Raw genomic sequence first — 27,353 nt, 5'->3', positions numbered from 1 at the left:
AGTTAGGCTACTGAAAAGGATTAACCTTACGGCTTGGACAAAGGGTATATGATCATGAGTAAGTCCTCATAGGGGCAGGAAACATGGAAAGACATTGCGTTTGCCTGCAAGAGCCTGATTATTACGTTTCCATATTCTGGCTTATAAGGCATTGACATACTCTGGCAATCAGGCAGCCCATGCCTTAATTTAGGCATAAGCCCTAGTAAGTAACCCTTCAGTAGATACAGCAGATGGGGTGCACGGGAAGAGTAGCCACTGGAGTGTGCCCAGGTGGGATGGCACATTGCCAAGATGCTTCACGGCCCTTGAAGTACAGTGCCTTGGTCGGTGCAGTAACAAACAGAATGTCTTGTGTGATCTGAACAGTGCCCAAGGCCACTACCATAGGAGTCTGGGGGTCACCCACTGGAGTTCTCAACCAGCGAGGGATTGGCAAATTGATAATATTGGCCCCCTGCCTCCCAGGGAGGGTCCGAAATATGCCTTGGTGTCTGGGTACGACTTATCTGGCCCAACCCCAGCTTTCCGCTATTGCCACGCAAGCCAGGCTGCCATTAACGGATTAGAGAAACTGAGTCCCGTGTACGGATACGCTTGCTGAATGGACGGTGATAAGGCTCATGATGTCAAGACTGGGCAAAAGAACATGACATTGAACAAAGATGCCGTTGCCCCTGTAACCACAGGCGGCAGGTTCACTATCAAGGAAAGTCATGGTAAAGCAGCAGATTAAATTAGTAATAGGTAAAACCACATTGGCTGGCCAAACGAAAGTAAATCACCTGCTGAAACACACATTCTAAGTGTATGGACGTTGCAAGAGACAGTCCTGGCCCCGACTCTCAACTGTGGATCAACACACCACACCGCTGAAAACACCACGCCCCGTCAGGCCAGGGAGAGAAGTTTTCTCCTGGAATGTGCAAGAGGACATCCCACCTGGGTGGGTGAGTTACTCTGTATCCTTGAGTGGGGAGGAATTGCTCAGTTTCTACCAGAGCCCCACTGTCCTGCTGTAAGCTGGACCCATTGAAACGCACCCTATCTGTAAGGCAATCATGCACCTTTGAAGGAGGGGGAAATATGGGGTCCTAGTCTAGCATAGTCCACCCCTAGTCCATCTCCTTATGTCTGACAGTGCTGCCTCCTGTGACCAACACGCATGGTGTGCACAACCAGGTTAAGTTCCTAAAGCTGCAAGCCACATTAACCTCTAAGAATCAGACCACAAGGGTAATTCCCACAGAAGGGAAAGACTTCCCATACAAGTTCGTACTGAGTATCTGTCTTTTTGACTTTAAACTTCTGTGGCTCCTGTGGTATCTAGTCACAGGCTTATGGCAGAAATGTCTTTCTACTGTGGACCCATTTGTGTGCCTGACAAAGGAGTCGGTCTAACTGCTGGGTATGTGGGCAGGTGTCCCTCTGTAGCTCTGCAGGACAGCCCTGGTGGGTATCTCCCTGCCAGGCTGGGGATCAGAAGGCACTAAAGCAGTACATTAAGGGAGAATTGGCACTAGGATTGGCCTCTAATTCATGATATTATTATTATTATTTTTTAAGATTTTTATTTATTTATTTGAGAGAGAGACCGTGAGAGAGAGCATGAGAGGGGAGGTCAGAGGGAGAAGCAGACTCCCCACGGAGCTGGGAGCCCGATGCGGGACTCGATCCCAGGACTCCGGGATCATGACCTGAGCTGAAGGCAGAGGCTCAACCAACTGAGCCACCCAGGGACCCCATGATATTATTGATACTGACCCAGACATCTGGCTTGTGGCACACACTATTAATAACATTGGGGACAGGTTTTTTTTTTTCCCTGTCAATCAGACTGTACAGGCAGCCTATCTAACTGCTCACCAGAGGGTCCTAAACATAGGACACTATTAGAGCAGTGGGTGGTGACATTGAAATTTGGGATGGGTTCAGGTGTCTTACCCCGGGTATGGAACATTTGAGCACTCCTGTGCTCCTGTGTTGAGAACAGAAGAAACTGCTCTAAACAGAACCAACCTAGCTGTACCAGGAATACAGGATGGATATCACCAGAACCACGCAGTCGTTCCGTCACAGTAAAGGATAGGGGCGGGGTGGGTAGTGACGGGTCACGCTGCTCAGGTGTTTCTTGGGTGACCCCAGGTGGGTCCCAGTGGTTGTGTAGCACAGATCTTTGGACATGGTTTTCATCGGGGCGGTTGGGTTACTGCACCCTGGGTTTTCCCTGGAGACAGGGAGAACTCACCTGACAATAACAAGAGTTGCCAATTTCCTTCTCCGGGAACTGTGCTGTTGTTCCAATGGTACAATCACCTGGCCACCATCTTTCTTTTCTGTATTGACGGGGAGGACATGACAGCACAGACAGCAGCCCTTACTAATCTCACCCCACAAGCCTTATGTGACAGCTGACAAAGCCTATCCTTACCAAACCCTGAAATGACTCTAGTGAGAAAAGCTGTCCTCCGAAATAGGACGGCCTTGGTCATCATTACCGCCTCGCAAGAAAACAACCCGGACCATCATCTCAGCAAAATGTTGTGTGTTCATAGCTGAGGAGTCTGCTCAGGTATCATCTTTATCAAAGCACATGAGGTTACAAACAAGCACCCCAGATGATCTGACCCTCAGCCGAGCGCAGACTTAATAAATCAGTGCTTTGGATCACAGGGCTCTCGGCGGGAAAAAAAAAAAAAACCTGTTACTTACTTTGGGAATCATTACCTTAATCTGTGTATCTTCATCTGCGGTGTCTGCAGGTGCAATGAGTCCCCTCCAAGCTAACGAAGCCCCAGCTGAGCATCAGGGCTCATTGTGGGAAAGACGGGAAATCTGTAAGATCCCGAGAGCCAGTCGAGAGGGGTGGAGTGTTGGAGGAGGTCATCCAGAGGTCAAGACTGCTGGAAGACCCTCCAGCTGGTCCCGGGGCAATTGGAAGCCCCACCCCCTTCCCCCATTTTTCCACGTGTGCTCTGCCTGCCCTTCCCGCGGTTGGAATGGCGGCTGGAACTGTTTTCAAGGACACAGTCTCGAGAGAGCAACCCGTTGTTGAGACCCTTTGAACCCCACTAAGGCCTCCGTATGAACGGTGAAGACTTTGGTGGTCATGTGCAGAGATTTACTTGTCTTGAGGTTGCCCCAGACAAGCCTCGTGAGTACTTAACCTTGTTTTTGTGAAATTGCCACCTACCAGGATGCCTGGGTGGCTGAGTGCCTTGAGCATCTGTCTTTGACTCAGGTCATGATCTCGGGGGTCCTGGGATCCAGCCCTGAGTTGGGCTCCCTGCTCAGCAGGGAGCCTGCTTCTCCCTCTCTCTCTGCTCCTCCTTTCCCTCTGCTACCCTAGCTCATGCTCGCTTTCTCTCTCAAATTGCAGAACCTTAAAAATTTTTTTTTTCAAAACAAAACAAAAAAATCTGCCATGTACCCATCTTCAGTGCCCTGCCTCTTTCTTCTGTCTCTCCCACCAACCCTCCCTGGACCCGGGCCTGTTTCAAGTTCACCCCAAGGAACTCCAAGGTTTCAGACCAACATACCCTCTCTGTGAGTGGCCTTGATTTGTATTTCACGAAGATGAGATTGGGCCTTTCTTCATATGTCTGTTGGCTATTTCTTTTCTTTTGTGGAAAAACCTTTTACATTTTTAGTCGTTTTTTATTCTTTTTTATTTATTTTTATTTTATTTTTCTCTTTTTCATTTTATATCTTCATGTGTGAAATGTTTTTAAGTCTTTTGTTATTTTTTTTCCTTTTGGTGTTCATGTCTTGTTGATAAAGTCTTTGTTTTTAATACTCTTATGAAGTGCTGTGTGAGATATAAATTTAGTTTCTTTGAAATGTCTTTGGTAAATAGAATTTTTTTTATTTTAAAACAGTGGAATCCATCAATTTTTAATGTGATAATATGTCTTTAATATTTTTCTTTTAATCTTTTAATCCTTTTTTGCACAATTTGTGGATACAATATTTTTGTTATTCATGAATTTGTGATGGTTTTTATTAGAATAGTGTTTAATTATATAAATTAATATTTAATATCACTTAAATTACATATTATTCTTACTCTAGGTTATATGTCCAGTGATTTACAATAACATTTCTTGATGTCTTTATAAATTCTCAGGTTGAGGAACCACTCTGGGCATCTTTTTTTTTTTTTTTTTACTAATCTTTAAGATTTTATTTATTTCAGAGAGAGTGAGACAGAACACAAGCATAAATGGGGTGGAAAGGAGGGGGAGAGGGAGAAGCAGACTCCCTGCTAAGCAGAGATCCCCATTCGGGGCTCCATCCCAGGACTCTGAGCTCATGACCTGAGCCAAAGTCAGAGGCTTAATCGACTGAGCCACCCAGGTGTCCCTGGGCATCTTAAATATAAGTTCATAGATCAGCTCTACCCTCTTTCACTGTTACAGTTAAGACCTAAGTGTCTGAATAGGGAAAAACTAGGCAAGTGTCATCCTAATGGAGCTTTGTTTTAAGCCACAATTTTGAGTGAGCTACACACTACTTTGGCTAGAATCTATGTACTAATGTTTATGTGCTCAAAGGGTCAGATGTTTGCACAAATGCATTTGTGAAGCCAAAAGCTACTCTAGGGTGCATGTGCCGTGGGGATCCATTTCAAAACACTGCTTCCTCTTGCCAAGGTCAGTGGCTATCACCGAAGTAACCAGAGAATGCCAGTGTCCTCGCTCTCAAAAGGCAGTCTCTTTTGCAACATTAAATTACAGCACTTTCTGTCCCTTCCTTTCTTCTCAATGGTAGAAATCTTTTTTGTTTATCATTTAAAGTCAAAGATGACCACCTTTCTGTGAGAAGATTTGATAAAGAGAAAAGTTCTAAAATTGTGTTCTGCAACTTCCTCTTAAAGCCAATTTTATCCTCCACATGTTGAGAAAATAAATACAGTTTCTCCAGATTTCCCCACTTTGGAGGCTGGGGGCTACTTTGAACTCACCTGAACTCACTCACCTGAACTCCAGATGCAGGAGCACCTTGTTTATTGCCTCATTTCATTTACCAAGTACACTTGGTGGTCAGGGTTTCTCCGTAAGAGTCAATAAGAGCATTGCCCAACACTCACACTGCCCTTGGTATCTGTAATTCTGATAAAGCCCTAAAATGGAAGGCATTCAAAACAAGGCAGGTTAGCTCCTACACACGGGGCTGAAGCCAGATTTGCTTTGAATACAGCTTACACGATCAGTTTAGTTTTATTTCAGGCATGAGCCCCAAATACAACCCCTTTGACCTGAGTACTCCATCCCTAAATGGCAAACTAAACATTCATGAAAATTTAATGGTGAGGAAATTAGTACCTTCTTATATTTCAGACTGTGAAATGGCACCAGGGAGCACTTTCAGCGACAGGCAGAAGTGTGTGGATGTGCTGGACCAAACCTGAAACATTTGTCCCTTCAACCTGTCATTGTTAAGTCAGCTGGCAGCTAAGACACTCTGAGAGGACACCGCCACGATGCCACCCAAGAGAGGTATTTCAAAATAAAGACCTGATTCTTGAAGACTCTACCTTTCTCAGAGATTGGGAACTTTGAATAGCCCCCCCCCCAATTTTTCTTCCCTCTTTGGGGCTTTCCCTTCATTTTATATTTCTGTGATTAGATACCTTTTGTGTCTTGAGAATTGGAAAGGGCTTATTTTTTCCTCTAATCTCTTTTCTTTAATGCTCAGAAGCTTTCACCAACTAGTAAGTGCTCCGACTTCCCTTTCTTTCATTCGGGGAGACGGTGAAGGAAGCAAAATACACTGAGGTTTAGCCAACAACTGAAATTGGACGTTCTGTGTCAGATTGGTGTGGGGGGCAGCGTTGTGAAGGGGACCAGTTCTGCAGTTTGTGAATTAAATATGTGCACTTCGTGAATTAAATACAGCTCTGAATTACGGAAAGCTGAAAAGGTGAGGGAAGAGAATTAAGGCAGAGAAAGTGAAGAAAAGAGGTGTGGGGATGTCTGTGAAAGGCTGAATGATACAACGGCACACGGTTTTGGTTGCTGTGACTCCACAGGGGTACATTCTTGGTACCCTGGAGAAGCATGTGGCATGTTTGGCCATCATCTTGTGATGTTTATGGAGCTCACATTGGCTCTGTTTGCAGCCTCATTTTAGTCCCTAAAAGACAAACTGGTAGAATTTTCAACTAGGGAATAACCTGGAAATACATGTTTGCTTTTCAGCAATCCAGATGGCCTTGATCCTGGTCTTCTCTTCCACTGACTTGTTGAAACTTAGGATGGAAAGTGGAGACAGAGATTTCACTTAGAGATAATCTATTAAAGTCACTGAGCTTCAGGCTTGGGTCTTGAGAAATGTGAGCCCAATCCTATTTAATAAGCTTAGTAGTTTTATTGACTTCAAACATCTGGACAGGCTTAGGAATATTCATTATCAAAGTAGGTCAAAGTTTTCAAAAAACAAAAACAAAAATAACCACTTTCTTGAGGCTCTACATGTATTTCCAAAGAAAATGTTAGAAATGGTGTAGAGATGCCTAATTGGCTTTTAATAGGGTGGGATTGGTTTTCCATTAATAAGGGCAGGGCTTAAATCTTATTAAGATGTTTGATTTCAAACCCTTTAGGATTTTCCAACCTGGGGTCCTCAAGTTCTTGGTTGTAGTAGGCTCATTTCAGATCTAACTATTCTTAAAAAAACTTGGAATAAGGCTGCACAAGCTCTCCTAGGTATCAACCATTTCATTAAACAAGTAAGGTTGGAATTGATCATTCTTGCTATTTATTCATGCTATTATGAATCATTTATTAATCTTACTGCTTTCATAACAGATGTTTTAAAGTTTATTTTGATAATGGATAGAATATATGTTGCAGAAAATGTGTAAATTTTAGAAAAGCGTATTTTAAAAAACAACAAAAACGAAGAATCGCACCACAAATAGGTTACTATGGCCGTATGGTTTTCTTCTTCCAGACTTTGTCTATGAAAGTTATGTTTGGTTTATATTTAACAAAATGGATTCAAATTGGTTGAAACACAATGAATGTAGTTTTTTAGACAATGGTCTGACTTCATAAGAAATGAAAAGAACAATAGCATTGCTTATTTTGATTACATAATATTATAGCATAATAATTGTGTCCATTATTAAGTGCTTATTACATGCCAGGCTCCATAGAATATGTGGTGATGAATTACCACAATGGTTAGATGTGAAGGGATGACAAGGGATATCTTAACCTTGATGGCTGCCAATTCAATACACTGGGAAGGACATAGCAGGTCATCTGGCAGGTGCACTGCTCAACATACTGAGCTTCTCCAAACAGGGCACAAGGAAAAGCTGTGCTTATGGGTAGCCCATGAAGAAATGAAGAAAGGCAAATTGATCTGCTTAGATCCCCCCCATCACCTGTTTTCACCTCATGGAGTTAGCACAACACATTACTGAGTTGTATCACCTGCCCCCTGTACCAGGGCATCCCTGTAAGATGCCAAATCCCACATTCCATAGTGTGCTGTTCCAAGTCTGGACGTGGCAGAGATCCTAACACTGTAGGCTGGCAGGTAGTTGACTCTGCTGTGTGCTTTGCACTTCAAGGACAGGTGATTGGTTGGGGCTGGGATGCTGTTGGAGCCCAAGGAAGCACTGGAAGGAATTTGATGAAGCACATGAAGTTTGTGTCTGGCACAGAAAGGAAGGATTCCAGAAACCTTTAGAATATGGAAATGCTAGTACTTGGTGAGAGTGTATGTGGGAAGATGAGGGAGAGTGAGCTGTCAAAAATCGCTCTCATGATTCCGGGTTTGGCAATGGAGTAGAAGGAAATTCCAATAAGTAAAAGACTTGGGTAGGGGGAGGGAAAAAGGTTTGGTTGGGGGTATGGCTTGATTATCTGCAAGTATTTTGTGGTTCTAGAGATTTTGGCATCGTCTGAGAGTTGAAGTTCCTAGAATCACATAACTTCCCAGGAAGAGTATATAGCATAGCAAGGAAAGATGGACAACAATGGAGCCCCAGGGGGTCAACTTCTCCATTTAGGGGCAGATGGAGGAGGATAAACCCAAGGAAGAGACAGCAAAGATGGGTCAGAGGGTTAAGAGGAGATCCTACAGAGAAGAGAATCACAGAAGCTAAGGGAGTGGAGAGTTTCCAGGAGGAGGGCTGAAGGTCAACTCAGAACCCAAGTACATTGCAAAGAAATACCTTGCAAGATACAGACTAACCGTTTCTTTAGGAAAAAAAAAAAAAAAAAGATAATTTTGGGTTTTAAGTTAAAATGTAATCATGTTGATCTCTCTCTTTGTTTAGAACAGATTAACAAAGTGTTAACTAGAAAATCCCTGAGAAATTTTTCCTCAGTGCATGAATAGATGGTGTTATTTATAGATAGAAGCTGCCTATTGCTAAAATAGTGCTCCTAAATGGCTTAAATGGAGTAATGGTTACCAAGGCCACTTGTAAACCCTGAAATGACATGCAAGATAAAAGTGGTGACCATTGTCACGTTGCTATACTATTGTTTGAGCATATGCTTCCCCCCCAACCCCCACAACAATGCAAAGATAAACCCCAGCTCTGCTTGTTTAAATTCTTCAAGCTTCTAAATTTGTGATGCTCATATGGACGGTGTCTTACTATATTTAAAGATGAATAGATATCATTTCCTAAAGAGAGAAATAATATACATAGAAGTGTTGGAATTATTAGTTATTATAGAAATTCCTTCTATTCATTCATTTATTTATTTGGTCCCTTCAACAAACAATGCATTTGATTCTTTTCATGTGCTCTGAGAAGAATGTGATTCGGCAGAGTCCTCCTTGTCAAAGAATTTATAGATTAATGTATTCGGGGCAGTACTGAACGGTTACCGGAACAAAACCAGAACCAAAGCATTGCTTTATGAGGTACACAGGGCCTTTAAACATTAGGAACACTGATGCATTTGTTTCTCACTGAGCCTGTGATTTCAGGATTTCTCTGCAGTGGGCAGCACTTCTTGGGTTTGAAATGCCCATCAGTGATGACCAACAGATGATCTGAATGATAAATTATTGACACTCTTTTATTTCCACTTCTTCCATTTGAAAAGCCAGCCTTGTTGAGATACCATGTATGCATGATAAACTATACACATTAAAAATGTACAATTTAGGGGCGCCTGGGTGGCTCAGTGGTTTAAGCCGCTGCCTTCGGCTCAGGTCTCAGGGTCCTGGGATCGAGTCCTGCATCGGGCTCTCTGCTCAGCAGGGAGCCTTCTTCCCTCTCTCTCTCTCTGCCTGCCTCTCCGTCTACTTGTGATTTCTCTCTGTCAAATAAATAAAATCTTAAAAAAAAAAAAGTACAATTTAACAAGCTTTGACAAATATATACATAGTACTATAATGACCAACACAGTCAAGACTTCTTCCCCTCCCAAATGTTCCTTACTTAGTTCTCTTTGGCATAAATCTATATACTCCCCCCTGCCCCGCCCCGCCCCACCCATACACTCCACCACTGGAACCAAGCGATTGCTATGCTGCTTTTCTGTCGTGGATTACTGTGCATTTTCTAGAATTCCATGTAAATGGAAACAGGCAGTAGGTACTCTCTTGTGCCTGGCTTCTTCCATTTAACCTCATGCTTTTGAGATTTACCCACATTATTAGATATCCCAATAGTTTATTTCCTTTTATTGTTGAGTAGCTTTCCATTGTATGGGGGTACCACAGTTTATCCATTCACCTGTCGAACATTCTAATTGTTACCAGTTTGGGGTCATTATGAATAAAGCTGGGGTGAACATTTGACTAGAAGTCTTACGTGAATGTATGGATTGAAATTGCCGGATTATGTGGCAAGTGATTGATTAACTTCATAAGTATCCGCCCAATTCTTGGGGCTCCTGGGTGGCTCAGTTGGATAAACCTCTGCCTTCATCTCAGGTCATAATCTCAGGGTCCTGGGACTGAGTCCCCTGTGGAGCCCCCCCATCAGGCTCCCTGCTCAATAGGAGTCCGCTCCCCCCTCCACCCCTCCCCCCTCTTTCTCTGCCCTCCCCACTCATGTGTACACACATACACATGCATTCTTTCTCTCAAATAATTATAGTAATAATACAAAGAAACTGCTCAATTCTTTTCCAAAGTGGCTATAGAATTTTGTATTTTCACCAGCGATGTTTGAGAGTTCTAGAAATCCACACATCCTCACAAAAAGTTGATGTTGCAAGTAAATCTTAATTTTAGCCTTTTGAGAAAGTGTGGTAGTACATCTTTGACTTTCGTGTGCATTTTCCTAATGACTAATGATGTTCAGCATGTTTTATGCTATTTGTTTCTTTTGTCCCATCTCTTCGTTGTTCTTTATTCTCTTTTCTTGCCCTTTTCTGGATTAAGTGTATTTTTATTTATTTATATATATATATATTTTAATTTTTTATTTTTTATAAACATATATTTTTATCCCCAGGGGTACAGGCCTGTGAATCGCCAGGTTTACACACTTCACAGCACTCACCAAAGCACATACCCTCCCCAATGTCCATAACCCCACCCCCCCTTCTTCCAACCCCCCTCCCCCCAGCAACCCTTAGTTTGTTTTGTGAGATTAAGAGTCACTTATGGTTTGTCTCCCTCCCAATCCCATCTTGTTTCATTGATTCTTCTCCTACCCACTTAAGCCCCCATGTTGCATCACCACTTCCTCATATCAGGGAGATCATATGATAGTTGTCTTTCTCCGCTTGACTTATTTCACTAAGCATGATATGCTCTAGTTCCATCCATGCTGTCGCAAATGGCAAGATTTTGTTTCTTTTGATGGCTGCATAGTATTCCATTGTGTATATATACCACCTCTTCTTTATCCATTCATCTGTTGATGGACATCTAGGTTCTTTCCATAGTTTGGCTATTGTGGACATTGCTTCTATAAACATTCGGGTGCACGTGCCCCTTCGGATCACTATGTTTGTATCTTTAGGGTAAATACCCAGTAGTGCGATTGCTGGGTCATAGGGCAATTCTATTTTCAACATTTTGAGGAACCTCCATGCTGTTTTCCAGAGTGGTTGCACCAGCTTGCATTCCTACCAACAGTGTAGGAGGGTTCCCCTTTCTCTGCATCCTTGCCAGCATCTGCCATTTCCTGACTTGTTGATTTTAGCCATTCTGACTAGTGTGAGGTGATATCTCATTGTGGTTTTGATTTGTATTTCCCTGATGCCGAGTGATATGGAGCACTTTTTCATGTGTCTGTTGGTCATCTGGATGTCTTCTTTGCAGAAATGTCTGTTCATGTCCTCTGCCCATTTCTTGATTGGATTATTTGTTCTTTGGGTGTTGAGTTTGCTAAGTTCTTTATAGATTTTGGACACTAGTCCTTTATCTGATATGTCGTTTGCAAATATCTTCTCCCATTCTGTCAGTTGTCTTTTGATTTTGTTAACTGTTTCCTTTGCTGTGCAAAAGCTTTTGATCTTGATGAAATCCCAATAGTTCATTTTTGCCCTTGCTTCCCTTGCCTTTGGCGATGTTCCTAGGAAGATGTTGCTATGGCTGAAGTCGAAGAGGTTGCTGCCTGTGTTCTCCTCAAGGATTTTGATGGATTCCTTTCTTACATTGAGGTCCTTCATCCATTTTGAGTCTATTTTTGTGTGGTGTAAGGAAATGGTCCAATTTCATTTTTCTGCATGTGGCTGTCCAATTTTCCCAACACCATTTATTGAAGAGGCTGTCTTTTTTCCATTGAACATTCTTTCCTGCTTTGTCGAAGATCAGTTGACCATAGAGTTGAGGGTCTATTTCTGGGCTCTCTATTCTGTTCCATTGATCTATGTGTCTGTTTTTGTGCCAGTACCATGCTGTCTTGATGATGACAGCTTTGTAATAAAGCTTGAAGTCCGGAATTGTGATGCCACCAACTTGGGCTTTCTTTTTCAATATCCCTTTGACTATTCAAGGTCTTTTCTGGTTCCACATAAATTTTAGAATTATTTGTTCCATTTCTTTGAAAAAGATGGATGGTACTTTGATAGGAATTGCATTAAATGTGTAGATTGCTTTAGGTAGCATAGACACTTTCACAATATTTATTCTTCCAATCCAGGAGCATGGAACATTTTTCCATTTCTTTGTGCCTTCCTCAATTTCTTTCATGAGTACTTTATAATATTCTGAGTATAGATTCTGTGCCTCTTTGGTTAGGTTTATTCCTAGGTATCTTATGGTTTGGGGTGCAATTGTAAATGGGATTGACTCCTTAATTTCTCTTTCTTCTGTCTTGTTGTTGGTGTAGAGAAATGCAACTGATTTCTGTGCATTGATTTTATATCCTGACACTACTGAATTCCTGTACAAGTTCTAGAAGTTTTGGGGTGGAGTCTTTTGGGTTTTCCACATATAGTATCATATCATTTGCGAAGAGTGATAATTTGACTTCTTCTTTGCCGATTTGGATGCCTTTAATTTCCTTTTGTTGTCTGATTACTGAGGCTAGGACTTCTAGTACTATGTTGAATAGCAGTGGTGATAATGGACATCCCTGCCGTGTTCCTGACCTTGGCAGAAAAGCTTTCAGTTTTTCTCCATTGAGAATGATATTTGCGGTGGGTTTTTCATAGATGGCTTTGATGATATTGAGGTATTTGCCCTCTATCCCTGCACTCTGAAGAGTTTAGATCAGGAAGGGATGCTGTACTTTGTCAAAAGCTTGTTCAGCATCTATTGAGAGTATCATATGGTTCTTGTTCTTTCTTTTATTGATGTGTTGTATCACATTGATTGATTGTGGATGTTGAACCAACCTTGCAGCCTTGGAATAAATCCCACTTGGTCGTAGTTAATAAGATTCAACAGTACCTTAAAAGGATTATTAGCTAGTATTTTGGTGAGAATTTTCACATCTGTGTTCATCAAGGATATTGGTCTGTAGTTCCTCTTTTTGATGGGATCCTTGTCTGGTTTTGGGATCCAGGTGATGCTGGCCTCATAAAATGATTTCGGAAGTTTTGTAAAACTCATAAAATGAGTTTTCCTTCCATTTCTATTTTTTGGAACAGTTTCAGGAGAATAGGAATTAGTTCTTGGATTAAGTGTATTTTTAAATCCTTCTGTTTTCACTATTGGTATATTAGCTGTATCCATTTTTGTGTCTCTGTTTTAGTAGGTTTACAAAATGTATCTTTCGCTTATCACTTTGTGCCTTCAAATGATGGTACATCAGTTTACAGATATTTTAAGAAACTTAACTATAGTATGATTTCATTTTCCCCTCCTATATCTTATTTTTTTGTACATTTTGCTTCCATATATACTATAAACTCCACAATCTATCATTCTTATTTTTGCTTTAAACATTATCTTTATAAAGATTAATTATATTTATTATATTATATATAAATTATAATATTATAATTATAATTATATTAAACATTATCTTTAAAGAAATTTGGAAAAATAAGAAGAAAGGTCTTCTGTATTTACCCATATATTTACTATTTCCAGTGCTTTTTTCTTCCATATTTCATATACAATTTTTTTTCTTCTGGAATCATTCTTCTTCTGCCTGAAGAACTTCTTTAGTATGTCTTGTAGGTCAGATCTGTGGGCAAAGATTTCACTCATGATATGTATGTCTGAAAGAGTCTTTACCTTAATTTTCTTTTTTTTTTTTTTTTAAAGATTTTATTTATTTATCAGAGCGAGCACAGGCAGACAGAATGGCAGGCAGAGGCAGAGGGAGAAGTAGGCTCCCTGCTGAGCAAGGAGCCCGACGTGGGACTCAGTCCCAGGATGCTGGGATCATGACCTGAGCCGAAGGCAGCTGCTTAACCAACTGACCCACCAGGCGTCCCTACCTTAATTTTCAAAAGATATTTTTTGGTGGGAATGGAATTCTAGGTTGATAATTTTTTTTCCTTTTTCTTTGGTTTGTTTTCCTTTTCAGTGCTTTAAAAGTTTCTCTCTTAAAAAAAAAAAGTTTCTCTTTTTCATAGTTTCCGATGAGACGTCCATGATCATTCTTATCTTGTGTCACTTTTTAAAAAATTATTTTTAACATATAATGTATTATTTGCCCCAGGGGAACAGGTCTGTGAATCATCAGACTTACACATTTCACAGCACTCACCATAGCACATACCCTCCCCAATGTCCATTGTGTCACTTTTGTCTGGCTACTTTTATTGCATTCTCATTATTACTGTTCGTTCTGGCAATTTGTTTATTCTGTGCCTTGTTATAATTTTATTCATCTCTCTCTCTCTCTCTTTTTTAAGGTTTTATTTATTTATTTAACAGAGAGAAAGAGATCACAAGTGGGCAGAGAGGCAGGGAGAGAGAGAGAGGGGGAAGCAGGCTCCCCGCTGAGCAGAGAGCCTGATGTGGGGCTCTATCCCAGGACCGCAAGATCATGACCCAAGCTGAAGGCAGAGGCTTAACTCACTGAGCCACCCAGGCACCCCAGTTTTATTCATCCCTTTTTCTGTTTGGAGTTCACTGAGATTTTTGGACCTTTGGTGTGTAGTTCCAAGGAAAAAAAAATTTTTTTTAAAGAGTTAGAGTGCACACATGAGTTGGAGAAGAGCGGAGAAGGAGAGAGGCGAGAGAGAATCCCAAACAGGCTCTGCGCCCAGGGCAGAGTCTGACATGGGCTCAATCCCATGGCCCTGAGATCACAACTCAAGCTGAAATCAAGAGTCAGACACCCAACTGACTGAGCCACCCAGGTCCTCCAGTTGCTATCAAATTTATAAACCATTTTTGGCCATTATTTGCTCACTTTTTTCTGACTCCCACTTCTGGAACTTCAATTACATATACTTTACATAATTTAATTTCATCCCACCAGTCAGAGATGCTCTTCAGTTTTTTTAAAATCTTCTATTTTACTTCTTCCATTTTGGGTAAAATCTCTATCTTCAAATTTGACGCTCTTCATCACTGTCAAATCCACTGTTTATTGCATCCATGTATTTGTCATTTCAGAGATCTCTTTTTCATCTCTAGAGTTTGAGTTGTATTTTTATAATTTTTATGTTTTACACCATGTTCTTAAGCACATGGAGTATATTTATAATAGTTGGTTTACTGTTATGTCTGCTAATTCTGTCATCTTTGGCATTTCTGGCATTTCTGGTGTCTATTGATTCTTTTGGTTGCTCTCCTGGTTGGGAAGTATTAATTTCCCAACTTCTTTGCCTGCCTGGTAGTTATTTTATTTGCTGCTGGAGATGTTGAATTCTACATTTCTGGGTCCTGGATATTTTTGGTATTCCTTTAAATATTGTTGGATTATATTCTGGGATGCAGTTAAGTTACTTCGATTTAGGTAGATACTTTTGAGTCTTGATCTTAAGCTCTGTTAGGGTGAGCTCAGAGTAGATTTAGTAGATTTAATGTGGTCTAGACAATGACTTTCTAAGGGCTCTAATGAATGCTCTGTGAACTAGGAGGTTTCTCCACACTGACTACTGGAAAACTTAAACTGTTCCTGTCTCTTGTGAGCTCCAGAAATTATTCTGCTTTCTCTTTTCTTCCTGGTATTTCACCTCACACATTCTACCTGCTTTGGGCTCCCTGAAAACAGAACTATGTCCCCTCAGCTCAGTGGGATCACAAGCCTCTGTTTGGGTCCCCCCTCTCTGTGGTGCAGCCTAGAAACTCCTTAGGCAAAGTGATCAGGCAATGTCAGGGAGCATCTCATTTGTTCCCCTTCTTTCCAGGGTCCCTGTTTTGAGCTGTCTCTTCAGAAATGTCTGGGAAGGGATGTTTCATATATTTCATTTGGCTTGCTAGTTGCTTAAGGTAAGAGAGTTAATTCATTCCTATTTTTTTAATTGTGGCTAGAAGCAAAACCTCAGTACTATGTTTATAGTATGCTTTGACTTAAGTATTTGAGGATTCCTTCTAGTTATCAAAACTTTTAGATGATCTAAGCAGATAATTGAGAACATCTTCAAAACATCTTTCTCCTTTGGAGCATTTTCATGGGCCTGGTTTTTACTGAAGATATGAACTTCTAGTATCTGAATTCCATATGCCAGGATTCATAATTATGAGGTTTATCTATATGGCATGTTCTAATGGGGAAAAAAGATGAAATTCCACTCTTGTCTGATGTCTTTATAGGTCTTGGAGAGACTTGAAGCAAGAATCACGAAGTCTATAACTCTTTATTAAGTGAGAAGTTAAAAAGACCCAAACCAGAATGGCCCTAGACAATGACCATACCCCTATGAGGAAGCTGAATCTCTAAGGCTTTTCCTCCTGTGACATATTCCACAACAATTGCTCCAATTTGGAGCAATTTATCCCTAATACTAACTAAATATCTCATGTTAGTATGTGAGAATTCTTCTTCTTCTTGGTTGTGGTATGGACAGAAGTCAGTTCCCATCAATGCAGACATTCATAACAAATTATTAAATTGTTTTCTTAGTCCCCCATGTATGAACAAGCTGTGTGCCTTCAATTTTAGCTCATTTAACACAATGTTTATTGTTTGTTGAATACGACAAAAAACATCAAGAAGCTCAAGAAGCATTTTGTGGGGAGATGAGACAAAGACAGAAAATGTTAAAAAACAGTATAAGACCATAATGAGAAAGATATTTGGGTGCAGGATAGGAAGTGCCAGTTGAATTGTAGAGGCAATACTATGCGCTTTTTCTCATTTCAAATGCTTTCATCTTCTTTTATGGCTCTCTAGTGAACATTCTTTAATATATTCCAACCATTCCTTAGCTGCAGAGCTGAAAAATTCAGAAGATACAGATTTGATGAGTTCTGAGTATGTTTGGATGATTACTTCAATGTTCTGATGGCTAGTGATCTGTCTGTGCACCCCAGACCTGCACTTGTTCTTATCATACCATCATAGTACTGCCTCTTGGCAATGTGGGTCATGGAACAAATGTTGGAATCATGCAGGCCTGGGTTTGGAGCTTTGCTACCTTTGCAACATTTAGATCTTGGGAGGGTGTATTAGTTAAGGGTGATGACTTGATTGAAGACAACATATTCCAGCTTAGTTAGCTCAAGCTACAAGAGAGCAGGGGGTGACTTACGGACCCCAAAGGCAAGAATGAAGTTGAGTCGCAAGCTCAGATAGAACCTGAGACTGTGACAGTCCAGGAAATACGCTTCATTCTTCTTTCTGGATGCATATGGTCTTCTCCTTCTTACAGTAGACATGACAGGTAAGGCCCAGGCTGAGAGTGACCAAAGCTTTCATTTTCTCAGCCATGCTCGTTGTTGTTTATGTCAGGGTGCAGTTCACAGAAAATGTTGGGGAGGTGGTAGAGAAGTTCCCATAAAAGCAGAGTAATTGGGATGATAAAATGATGGTTACTTTCCATAACGAATCATTTTACCTCTTTTAGTTCAACTTACTTATATATAGGAAGTCCTCCATAAATATTAACTCAATTCTCCCTGACTTCCTTTCCAGTCGGTTTTCATTCTCTGTCCTAGACAATCTTGCGAAGAGTATACATGATGTACTATCCGCAAATAGGAATATGTCTTGATAAAACAAGTTACATTTCCATAATTTATCAAAGCAAGTATTCATATGTTCCTCCTGGGCCACATTGGTGCTGTGGAAAGTAACAGACTGGTTTTGAAGATATTTCATCCACGAAGGTTGCTAGCTGGGGTGAGGTTGTGTAGATTCAGAGACTGCCTGTGGGGTGACCTCCTGGGGTGTCCTTTGAGTATTGCAGGAGGCCCTCAGGAAAATACATTAACCAAGTCAAGAAAACACAGTGTGATGGTTCCCTCAGGGTAAAAGGGGGTGGTTTTTGAAGAGCTCATAAACTTTCTGATGCAATGGCCATGCATGGCCACTACAAGACATGGTGACCACCCAGTGTGAGTAAAGATACTTAACACCTTTTGCCCTTCTTTTTTTTTTTTAAGATTTTGTTGATTTATTTGACAGATCACAAGTAGGCAGAGAGACAGGCAGAGAGAGAGGAGGAAGCAGGCTCCCTGCTGAGCAGAGAGCCCATTGTGGGGCTCCATCCCAGGACCCTGGGATAATGACCTTAGCTGAAGGCAGAGGCTTTAACCCACTGAACCACCCAGGTGCCCCACCTTTTGCCCTTCTATTACTCATTCTAGTATTCAGGCCAGAGCTGGAACCTACAAAGTGAGTAGAAAAGGCAGTATAGGTCAGGAGAAATGGTCAAAGATATGTTTCCATTTCCTTCCCCAGTTAGGTCTCCAGGCCTTAGTAGCTGGCATGAGTAAGGAGAGGGAGAAGCCTTGTATAGACTGTGAGATTGCAGTTTTAACTTCCACTAGACTGGATATTTTAATAACTTACTACCAGAAAATGGGTATAAATTATCAAAGTGAAGTGGTTCTTAGAACTATAAAACCTATAGAATCTGTCTGAAATATTATCCAGGGCTGGGAAAATGAAATCCAGTGGAGCTTGATTTAAGGTAACATATATTTACCCTTTAATTAAATGATTTACACTTATTAAAGTGAATATAGTTATAGTTAGTAGAGCATATTGTAGATTTTGATGGAAATGCTCAGTTCTTTGTCTTAAGGGAACTAGTTAAACCTTTAAGCAAGACAGTCAAGGAATTGCTTAGCGGGTGGTGTAGCTCTGTGCTCTGTTCTGTTCCTGGCCTGATCTTAGCTGAGATCTCTAGTGATTCCTGCTTATTTTTAACCTATGACCAAACTTGACAGTCTTTGCTTTCTAACTATGAGAATGACCTCATGATGCCACAAGTCTTTTTCTACTTATGAGGACTAATGTTCTGTATTCTACCTCATGTCTGCCCTTTCTCCCTGAAGGGCGGGTTGTCTACACACTATGTAGATTGAAGAGGCCTTTTTCTCCCTTTGATGTTAATGCTATTTTGGGCTTAAAGTCTAAACTGGTAATGGGTCCCTCATTTATGCCACACCATGGCACTTCCAATTAATAAAGAATTAAACAGCTTTCCCAGCAACAGTCTTTTTTTTTTTTTTTTTTTTTCTTTTCACTCCATAGCCAGTATTGTGTGCAAGTTAACATTACAAAACCCAAGCCTTCACATATGGTGATTTTGTGAAATGGAATTCTGGACTTCAAATATATTTCCTTTTCGCTGAGCCTACTGAATTTCTTGTTCAGCAGTTCTCCAGTTCTTAAACATCTGGTTTTTGAGAAGCAGTGACCAATACAAAAAACTTTCTTCCCCCAGATATATCTGCCTTAAAATTTTTTTTTTTTACTAGAAGGAAAGTTTCTTGCCTTTCTGCCCTCTCCCCAAATACACAGTTTTTCAGAGCTCCAGAGTTTCTGTGACTCCACAGAAAAGATTTTGCATATAGATACATTTTGGTAATACTTACCTGCAGAACGCTTCTGAAAGAAATGTGTTCAGTCTTCGGTATCTTCCTGGCAAGTATCTTCTTGCAGAACCGTCTCCAGGACCCTGCAGGTTAGGACTTCCAAGTTTCAGTTAAAATTGTGAAACAGCACAGGATTCATATCTCTCCCCATATCACAATAATACCATTGTGATTGAGAATCCAGTCCTTCAAAACTCTCTGACTTCCACTTTTCATGTTATGCTTGCTTTCATGGAGCTATCTGAGTTTCTTAGAAGAAAATAAATACAGTATTTTCCCACGACAGTGTAAATTATTGGTAGATGAAGAGTTCTTTTCAGTTTTCAGCTCTGGATCACTTTTTGGCCTTGCCTAATTCCTACAGCATCATTCCATTATGTCCCTTCCCTCATCGGAAAGCTGAGTTGGTTTTACATTGTTCTCATATAATGTTTAAAATCCCCAGTATGATATGTCGTGGTCTTTTGCCCTTTGAACTTACTCTTATTTTAAGTTCATATCAAACCCGTTTGATCTACTCTTCATTTCCTATATACCGAACACATTTTTCCAACTCTATTTTTTTGTTAGTTTGTTTTTTATTTTTTATTTTTTTACTAATCACCTTAGCCTCTCTCAATTTTTGCTCATCATTATCCTATCCATCCTTCAAGGGTCAGTTGATGACCACCTCCTCCGTGATGCTTTTCTGGATTTCCTCAGTAAAATACAATTTCTTTCTCTTCATATTTCCTGTGGCATTAAGTATTCATCTCTTATATATTCTTCTCCAAGTGCTTTGAAGTGGACGTCATTTATGTCCTTTACATGGCTGGTGACCACTTTTTCCAAACCAAATATTGACATACTTGACCAGGTCTTTTTTTTCAATTTGTGATTTTCTGTATATAATTTTAAAAAATATACTTATAAAATTAAATTCTATTCTCTTAGATTGTGAGCTTGAAAAATTTCAAGATTGAAGTGAGCTTGTTGTGGCCAGTTGGCTAGTTGCTAAACTGATGGTTTGTGTTTGCCAGCCAACACATGATTGCCTTAGAGAAAATTGACATGGGGAAGCAGATTGCAGTGCACATGTTGCTTGGAGAGCCCATGAAAAGAGTTGAGGGATATTTCAGCCAGGTCTGATGGAACATTCCAGTCTTAGCAGGAGAAAAAAAAAACACACACACACACACAGGAATGGTTTGTCTTTGCCAGGATTTGGATCTCTTTAACTGGATACTGTTTAATAAGCACTAATATTATATCTACCTTGACTTCCCATTTTCTGATCACTTTCTCTCTTTTGACCCCATTGTTTTTCGTGTGTATCAGTACTACCATTTTGGCTCTTTATTCGGTTTTAGGAATCATTCTCTCTACTTAGGAAGGTTTTGCATGTGACAGATCTCATCTTTCATGTTTTGGTGTTTAATAGCACTCAGAAGTTTTTGATTTTTTTCTGTTTCTTTTTTTTTTTAAAGAATGTACTCAATAATCAACACTTTCTTGCTTTTTAAATGCTTCTTTTTTAAAAAATTATTTTTATTAACATGTAATTACTTGTACTTGTATTACTTGTCCCAGGGGTACAGGTTTGTGAATCATCAGGCTTAACACATTTCACAGCACTCACCATAGCACATACCCTCCCCAATGTCCATAACCCAGCCACCCTATCCCTACCCCACACCCTACAGCAGCTCTCAGTTTTGTGAGATTAAGAGTCTCTTAGAGTTTGTCTCCCTCCTGTTCCCATCTTGTTTCATTTTTTCCTTCCCTACTCTCCACAACCCCTACCCTGCCTCTCAAATACCTCATATCAGAGAGATCATATGATAATTTTCTTTCTCTGATTGACTTATTTTGCTCAGCATAATACTCTCTAGTTCCATCCATGTTGCTGCAAATGGCAAGATTTCATTTCTTTTGATGGCTGCATAGTATTCCATTGTATATATACATATCACATCTTCTTTATCCATTCATCTGTTGATGGACATCTAGGTTCTTTCCATGGTTTGGCTGTTGCTGACATTGTTGCTATAAACATTCGGGTGTATGTGCCCCTTTGGATCACTAGATTAGTATCCTTAGGGTTAATACCCAGTAGTGCAATTGCTGGGTCGTAGGGTAGCTCTATTTTCAACTTTTTGAGGAACCTCCATGCTGTTTTCCAGAGTGGCTTCACCAGCTTGCATTCCCACCAACAGTGTAGGAGGGTTCCCATTTCTCCGGATCCTTGCCAACACCTGTCTTTTCCGGACTTGTTATTTTTAGCCATTCTGACTAGTGTGAAGAGGTATCTCATTGTGGTTTTGATTTGTATTTCCCTGATGCCGAGTGTTGTGGAACACTTTTTCATGTGTCTTTTGGCCATCTGGATGTCTTCTTTCCAGAAATGTCTGTTCATGTCTTCTGCCCATTTCTTGATTGCATCATTTATTCTTTGGGTGTTGAGTTTGGGAAGTTCTTTGTAGATTTTGGATACTAGCCCTTTATCTGATAGGTCATTTGTGAATGTATTCTCCCATTCTTTCAGTTGTTCTTTGGTTTTACTGTTTCCTTCACTGTGCAAAAGCTTTTGATCTTCATGAAGTCCCAATAGTTTATTTTTACCCTTGTTTCCCTTGCCTTTGGCAAAGTTTCTAGGAAGAAGTTGCTGTGGCTGAGGAGGAAGAGGTTGATGCCTGTGTTCTCCTTAAGGCTTTTGATGGATTCCTGTCTCACATAGAGGTTTTTCATCCATCTTGAGTCTATTTTTGTGTGTGGTGAAAGGAAATGGTCCAATTTCATTCTCCTGCATGTGGCTGTCCAATTTTCCTAACACCATTTGTTGAAGAAAGTGTCTTTTTTCCATTGAACATTCTTTCCTTCTTTGTTGAAGATTAGTTGACCATAGAGTTAAGGGTCCATTTCTGGGCTCTCTATTCTATTCCATTGATCTGTGTGTCTGTCTTTGTGTTAGTACCATATTGTCTTGATGATTACAGCTTTGTAATAGAGCTTGAAGTCTGGAATTGTGATGCCACCAATTTTTGCTTTCTTTTTCAGCATTCCTCTGGCTGTTTGGGGTCTTTTCTTGTTCCATATAAGTTTCAGGATTATTTGTCCCATTTCTTTGAAAAAAATTGATGTTATGTTGATAGGGATTGCATAAAATGTGTAGATTGCTTTAGGTAGCATACACATTTTCACAATATTTGTTCTTCTAGTCCATGAGCATAGATAGTTTTTCCATTTCTTTGTGTCTTCTCAGTTTCTTTCATGAGTACTTTATAGTTTTCTGAGTACAGATTCTTTGCCTCTTTGCTTAGGTTTATTCCTAGGTATCTTATGGTTTTGGGTACAATTGCAAATGGGATCGACTCCTTAATTTCTCTTTCTTCTGTCTTTCTGTTGGTGTATGGAAATGCAACAGATTTCTGTGCCTTGATTTCATATCCTGACACTTAACTGAATTCCTGTATGAGCTCTAGCAATTTTGGAGTGGAGTCTTTTGGGTTTACCGCATAAAGTATCATATCATCTGCAAAGATTAAGAGTTTGACTCCTTTGCTGATTTGGATGCCTTTTATTTCTTTTTATTGTGTGATTGCTGAGGCTAGGACTTCTAGTGCTATGTTGAGTAGCAGCAGTGATAGTGGACATCACTGCCGTGTTCCTGACCTTAGGGGAAAAAGCTCTCTGTTTTTTCCCAGTGAGAATGATATTCGCTGTGTGTTTTTCATAGGTGGCTTTGATGATATTGAGGTATGTACTCTCTATCCTAATACTCTGAAGAGTTTTGATCAAGAAAGGATGCTGTACTTTGTCAAATGTTTTTCAGCATCTATTGGGAGTATCATATGGTTCTTGTTCTTTCTTTTATTAATGTATCGTATCACATTGATTTGTGGATGTTGAACCAACCCTGGCAGGCCAGGAATAAATCCCACTTGGTCGTGGTGAGTAATCCTTTTAATGTACTGTTGGATCCTGTTGGCTAGTATTTTCATGAGAATTTTTGCATCTATGTTCATCAAGGATATTATTTTATAATTTTCCTTTTTGATGAGGTCTTTTTTTGGTTTTTGGATCAAGGAGACGCTGGCCTCCTAAAATGAGTTTGGAAATTTTCCTTCCATTTCTATTTTTTGGAACAGTTTCAGGAGAATAGATATTAGTTCTTTAAAAGTTTGGTAGAGGGCGCCTGGGTGGCTTAGTGGGTTAAGCCACTGCCTTCGGCTCAGGTCATGATCTCAGGGTCCTGGGATCGAGTCCTGCATCGGGCTCTCTGCTCAGCAGGGAGCCTGCTTCCTCCTCTCTCTCTCTCTCTGCCTGCCTCTATGCCTACTTGTGATCTCTCTCTGTCAAATAAATAAAATCTTAAATAAAATAAAATAAAAGTTTGGTAGAATTCCCCTAGGAAGTCGTCTGGCCCTGGGCTCTTGTTTGTTGGGAGATTTTTGATTACTGCTTCAATCTCCTTACTGGTTATGGGTCTGTTCAGGTTTTCCGTTTCTTCCTGGTTCAGTTTTGGTAGGTTTTATGTCTCTAGGAATGCATCCATTTCTTCCAGTTTGTCAAATTTGCTGGCATATAGTTGCTCCTAATGTGTTCTTACAATTGTTTACATTTCTTTGATATTGGTTGTGATCTCTCCTCTGTCATTTATACTTTCATTAATTTGGGTCCTTTCTCTTTTCTTTTTGATAAGTCTGGCCAGGGGTTTATCAATCTTACTAATTCCTTCAAAGAACCAGTTGCTAGTTTTGTTGATTTGTTCTATGGGTTTTTTTGTTTTGTTTTGTTTCTATTTCATTGATTTCTGCTCTGATCTTTATATTTCTCTTCTCCTGCTGGGTTTAAGCTTTCTTTGCTATTCTTTCTCCAGCTCCTTTAGGTGTAGGGTTAGGTTGTGTACTTGAGATCTCTCTTGTTTCTTGAGAAATGCTTGTATCGCTTTATACTTGCCTCTCAGGACCACCTTGGCTGTGTCCCAAAGATTTTGAACAGTTATGTTTTCATTTTCATTTGCTTCCATGAATTTTTTCAGTTCTTCTTTAATTTCCTGGTTGACCCATTCATTCCTTAGTAGGATGCTCTTTAGCCTGAATGTATTTGTGTTCTTTCCAGCTTTACTCTTGTGATTGAATTCTAGCTTCAGAGCACTGTGGTCTGAAAATATGCAAGGAATGATCCCAATCTTTTGATACCAGTTGAGACCTGATTTGTGACCCAGGATGTGATCTATTCTGGAGAATGTTCTATGTACACTAGAGAAGAATGTGTATTCTTTTGCTTTTGGTTGGAATGTTCAAATATATCTGGGATGTCTCCTCAGTCCAGTGTGTCATTTAAAGTCTTTATTTCGGGGTACGTGGGTGGCTCAGTGGGTTAAAGCCTCTGCCTTCAGCTCAGGTCATGATCCCAGGGTTCTGGGATCGAGCCCCACATCAGGCTCTCTGCTCAGCAGGGAGCCCATTTCCCCCTCTCTTTCTCTGCCTGCCTTTCTGCCTACTTGTGATCTCTGTCAAATAAATAAAAATAAAATCTTGGAGAAAAAAAAAGTCTTTATTTCCTTGTTGATCTTCTGCGTAGATGATCTGTCCATTTCCGTGAGGGGGATGTTAAAGTTCCCTACTATTATTGTATTATTGCTTATGTGTTTCTTTTATTTTGTTATTAATTGGTTTATATAATTGGTTGCTCCCATGTGAGGGGCATAGATATTTAAAATTGTTAGATCTTGTTGGACAGACCCTTTGAGTCTGTCTCTTATTAGAGTCTTTGGCATAAAATCTAATTTATCTGATATAAGAATTACCACCCCAGCTTTCTTTTGATGTCCATTAGCATGGTAAATTGTTTTGCACCCCCTTACTTTAAATCTGGAGCTGTCTTTGGGTCTAAAATGAGTTTCTTTCAGACAGCATATCAATGGATCTTGCTTTTTTTTTTATATATATTCTGATACCATGTGTCTTTTGATTGGGGCATTTATCCCATTTACATTCAGGGTAACAACTGAAAGATACGGATTTGCTGGTATTGCATTGCTTGTAAGATGACTGTTATTGTGTATTGTCTCTGTTCCTTTCTGGTCTATTACTTTTAGGCTCTCTCTTTGCTTAGAGGACCCCTTGATATTTCCTGTAGGGCTGGTTTGGTGTTTGCAAATCATTTTAATTTTTGTTTGTCCTGTAAGCTTTTTATCTCTCCTATTTTCAGTGACCGCCGAGCTGGATATAGTATTCTTGGCTGCTTATTATTCTCATTTATGCTCTGAATATATCATGCCAGTCCTTTCTGGCCTGCCAGGTCTCTGTGGATAAGGCTGCTGACTAGTATTTCTACTGTTGTCTGTTACAGACCTCTTGTCCCGAGCTGCTTTCAGGATTTTCTCTTTGTCACTGAGACTTGTAAGTTTTACTATTAGATGATGGGGTGTGGACCTATTTTTATTGATTTTGAGGGGGGTTCTCTGTGCCTCCTGGATTGTTCCCTTTGCCATATTAGGGAAATTCCCTATGATAATTTGCTCCAATATACCTTCTGCCCCCCTCTCTCTTCTTCTTCTCAGATCCTAATTATTCTAATATTGTTTCATCTTATGGTATCACTTTCCTCTTGAATTCTCCCCTTGTGGTCCAGTAGTTGTCTCTCTTTTCTCTTTCGCTCAGCTTCTTTATTCTCTGTCATTTGGTCTTCTATATCACTAGTTCTCTCTTCTGCCTCATTTATCCTAGCAATAAGAGCCTCCATTTTTTATTGCACCTCATTAATAGCTTTTTAAATTTCAAGTTGGTTAGATTTTAGTTCTTTTATTTCTACAGAAAGGGATTTTATTTCTCCAGAAAGGGATTCTCTAATATCTTCCATGCCTTTTTGAGCCCAGCTAGCACCTTGGTAGTCATCATTCTGAACTCTAGTTCTTACATATTACCAATGTCCATATTGATTAGGTCCCTAGCTGTTGGTACTGCCTCTTGTTCGTTTTTTTTGTGGTGAGTTTTTCTGCCTTGTCATTTTATCCAGGTAAGAATAGATGAATGAGAGAACAAAATACTAAAATGGTGGCAAAGATCCCAGGAAAATATATGCTAAGCAAATCAGAAGAGACCTGAGACTGGGGGGAGAAGAAAAGGGAGAGAGGAATATATATATATTTTTTTTCTATTCACCAGCCTAATATATATATTAGGCTGATGAACAGAACAGAGGCACCCATTTGATTTTGGGTGTATTCTGGTCTCTTAGAAGAAACTATCTCCCCCAATTTTTTTTTAAATTTTATTTATTTATTTGAGAGAGAGAGACAGTGAGAGAGAGCATGAGCGAGGAGAAGGTCAGAGAGAGGAGCAGACTCCCCGCGGAGCTGGGAGCCCGATGCGGGACTTTATCCTGGGACTCCAGGATCATGACCTGAGCGGAAGGCAGTCGTCCAACCAACTGAGCCACCCAGGCGTCCCAATCTCCCAAAATTTTAAAGAAAGAAAAAATTAAACAGGTAAACACGATGAAAGCATGGAATATGACTGTAAAGATGAAAATTCATAAAGGATTCTAAAAAAGGAATTGATAAATTGGTTGGAAAAAGAAAAAAAAAAAAGAGGAAAGAATGTGATTAGGCTAGAGGCTAGAACAAAAGCCATGCGCTAGATTTAGGGTATATTTTGATCTATTAGAAGAAATTGTATCCCAAAATTTAAAGGAAAAAAACCCTATATGTATACAAAAAATAAGGTTAAATACAATGAAGGGATAAAATATAACAATGAAAATTTTAAAAGTTTTTTTAACGCTATTGATAAAACAGTTAAAAAGCATTAACAGAGGAAAGAGGAAAAGTTAAAAAAATAGAATAAGAAAAAATTAAAATTAAAAAAATTTAACTTTGTAAGACCAAAGAATCATGGGAAAAGTCATGAATTCTATGTGTTGGTTTCCCCTAGTTCTGGAGTTCCACAGTTCTCGTTGAACTTGATCTTGGCTGGATGTTCTTGTTGCTCTTCTTGGGGAGGGGCCTGTTGCAGTGATTCTCGAACGTCTTTGCTCAA

The 27,353-nt window shown here is 40.0% G+C and overlaps 1 protein-coding gene across 5 annotated transcripts in view; it reads left to right on the top strand.

Annotated features, from left to right (window-relative positions):
• TMC1 (transmembrane channel like 1) overlaps positions 1-27,353 on the top strand; it is a 385,033-nt gene that overhangs the window by 236,792 nt on the left and 120,888 nt on the right. For all 5 annotated transcript variants that reach the window (XM_044265894.1, XM_044265893.1, XM_044265898.1 and 2 more), the window contains one exon: positions 5,340-5,498. In XM_044265894.1, coding sequence (XP_044121829.1) covers positions 5,483-5,498 — 16 coding nt within the window. In that variant the 5' untranslated portion in view covers positions 5,340-5,482. The remainder of the gene's footprint in view (positions 1-5,339; positions 5,499-27,353) is intronic.

This window comes from Neovison vison, chromosome 9 (assembly GCF_020171115.1).
Source record: "Neovison vison isolate M4711 chromosome 9, ASM_NN_V1, whole genome shotgun sequence".
In the NCBI taxonomy this organism is placed as follows: domain Eukaryota; kingdom Metazoa; phylum Chordata; class Mammalia; order Carnivora; family Mustelidae; genus Neogale; species Neogale vison.
This window is presented reverse-complemented; position numbering and strand designations above follow the sequence as displayed.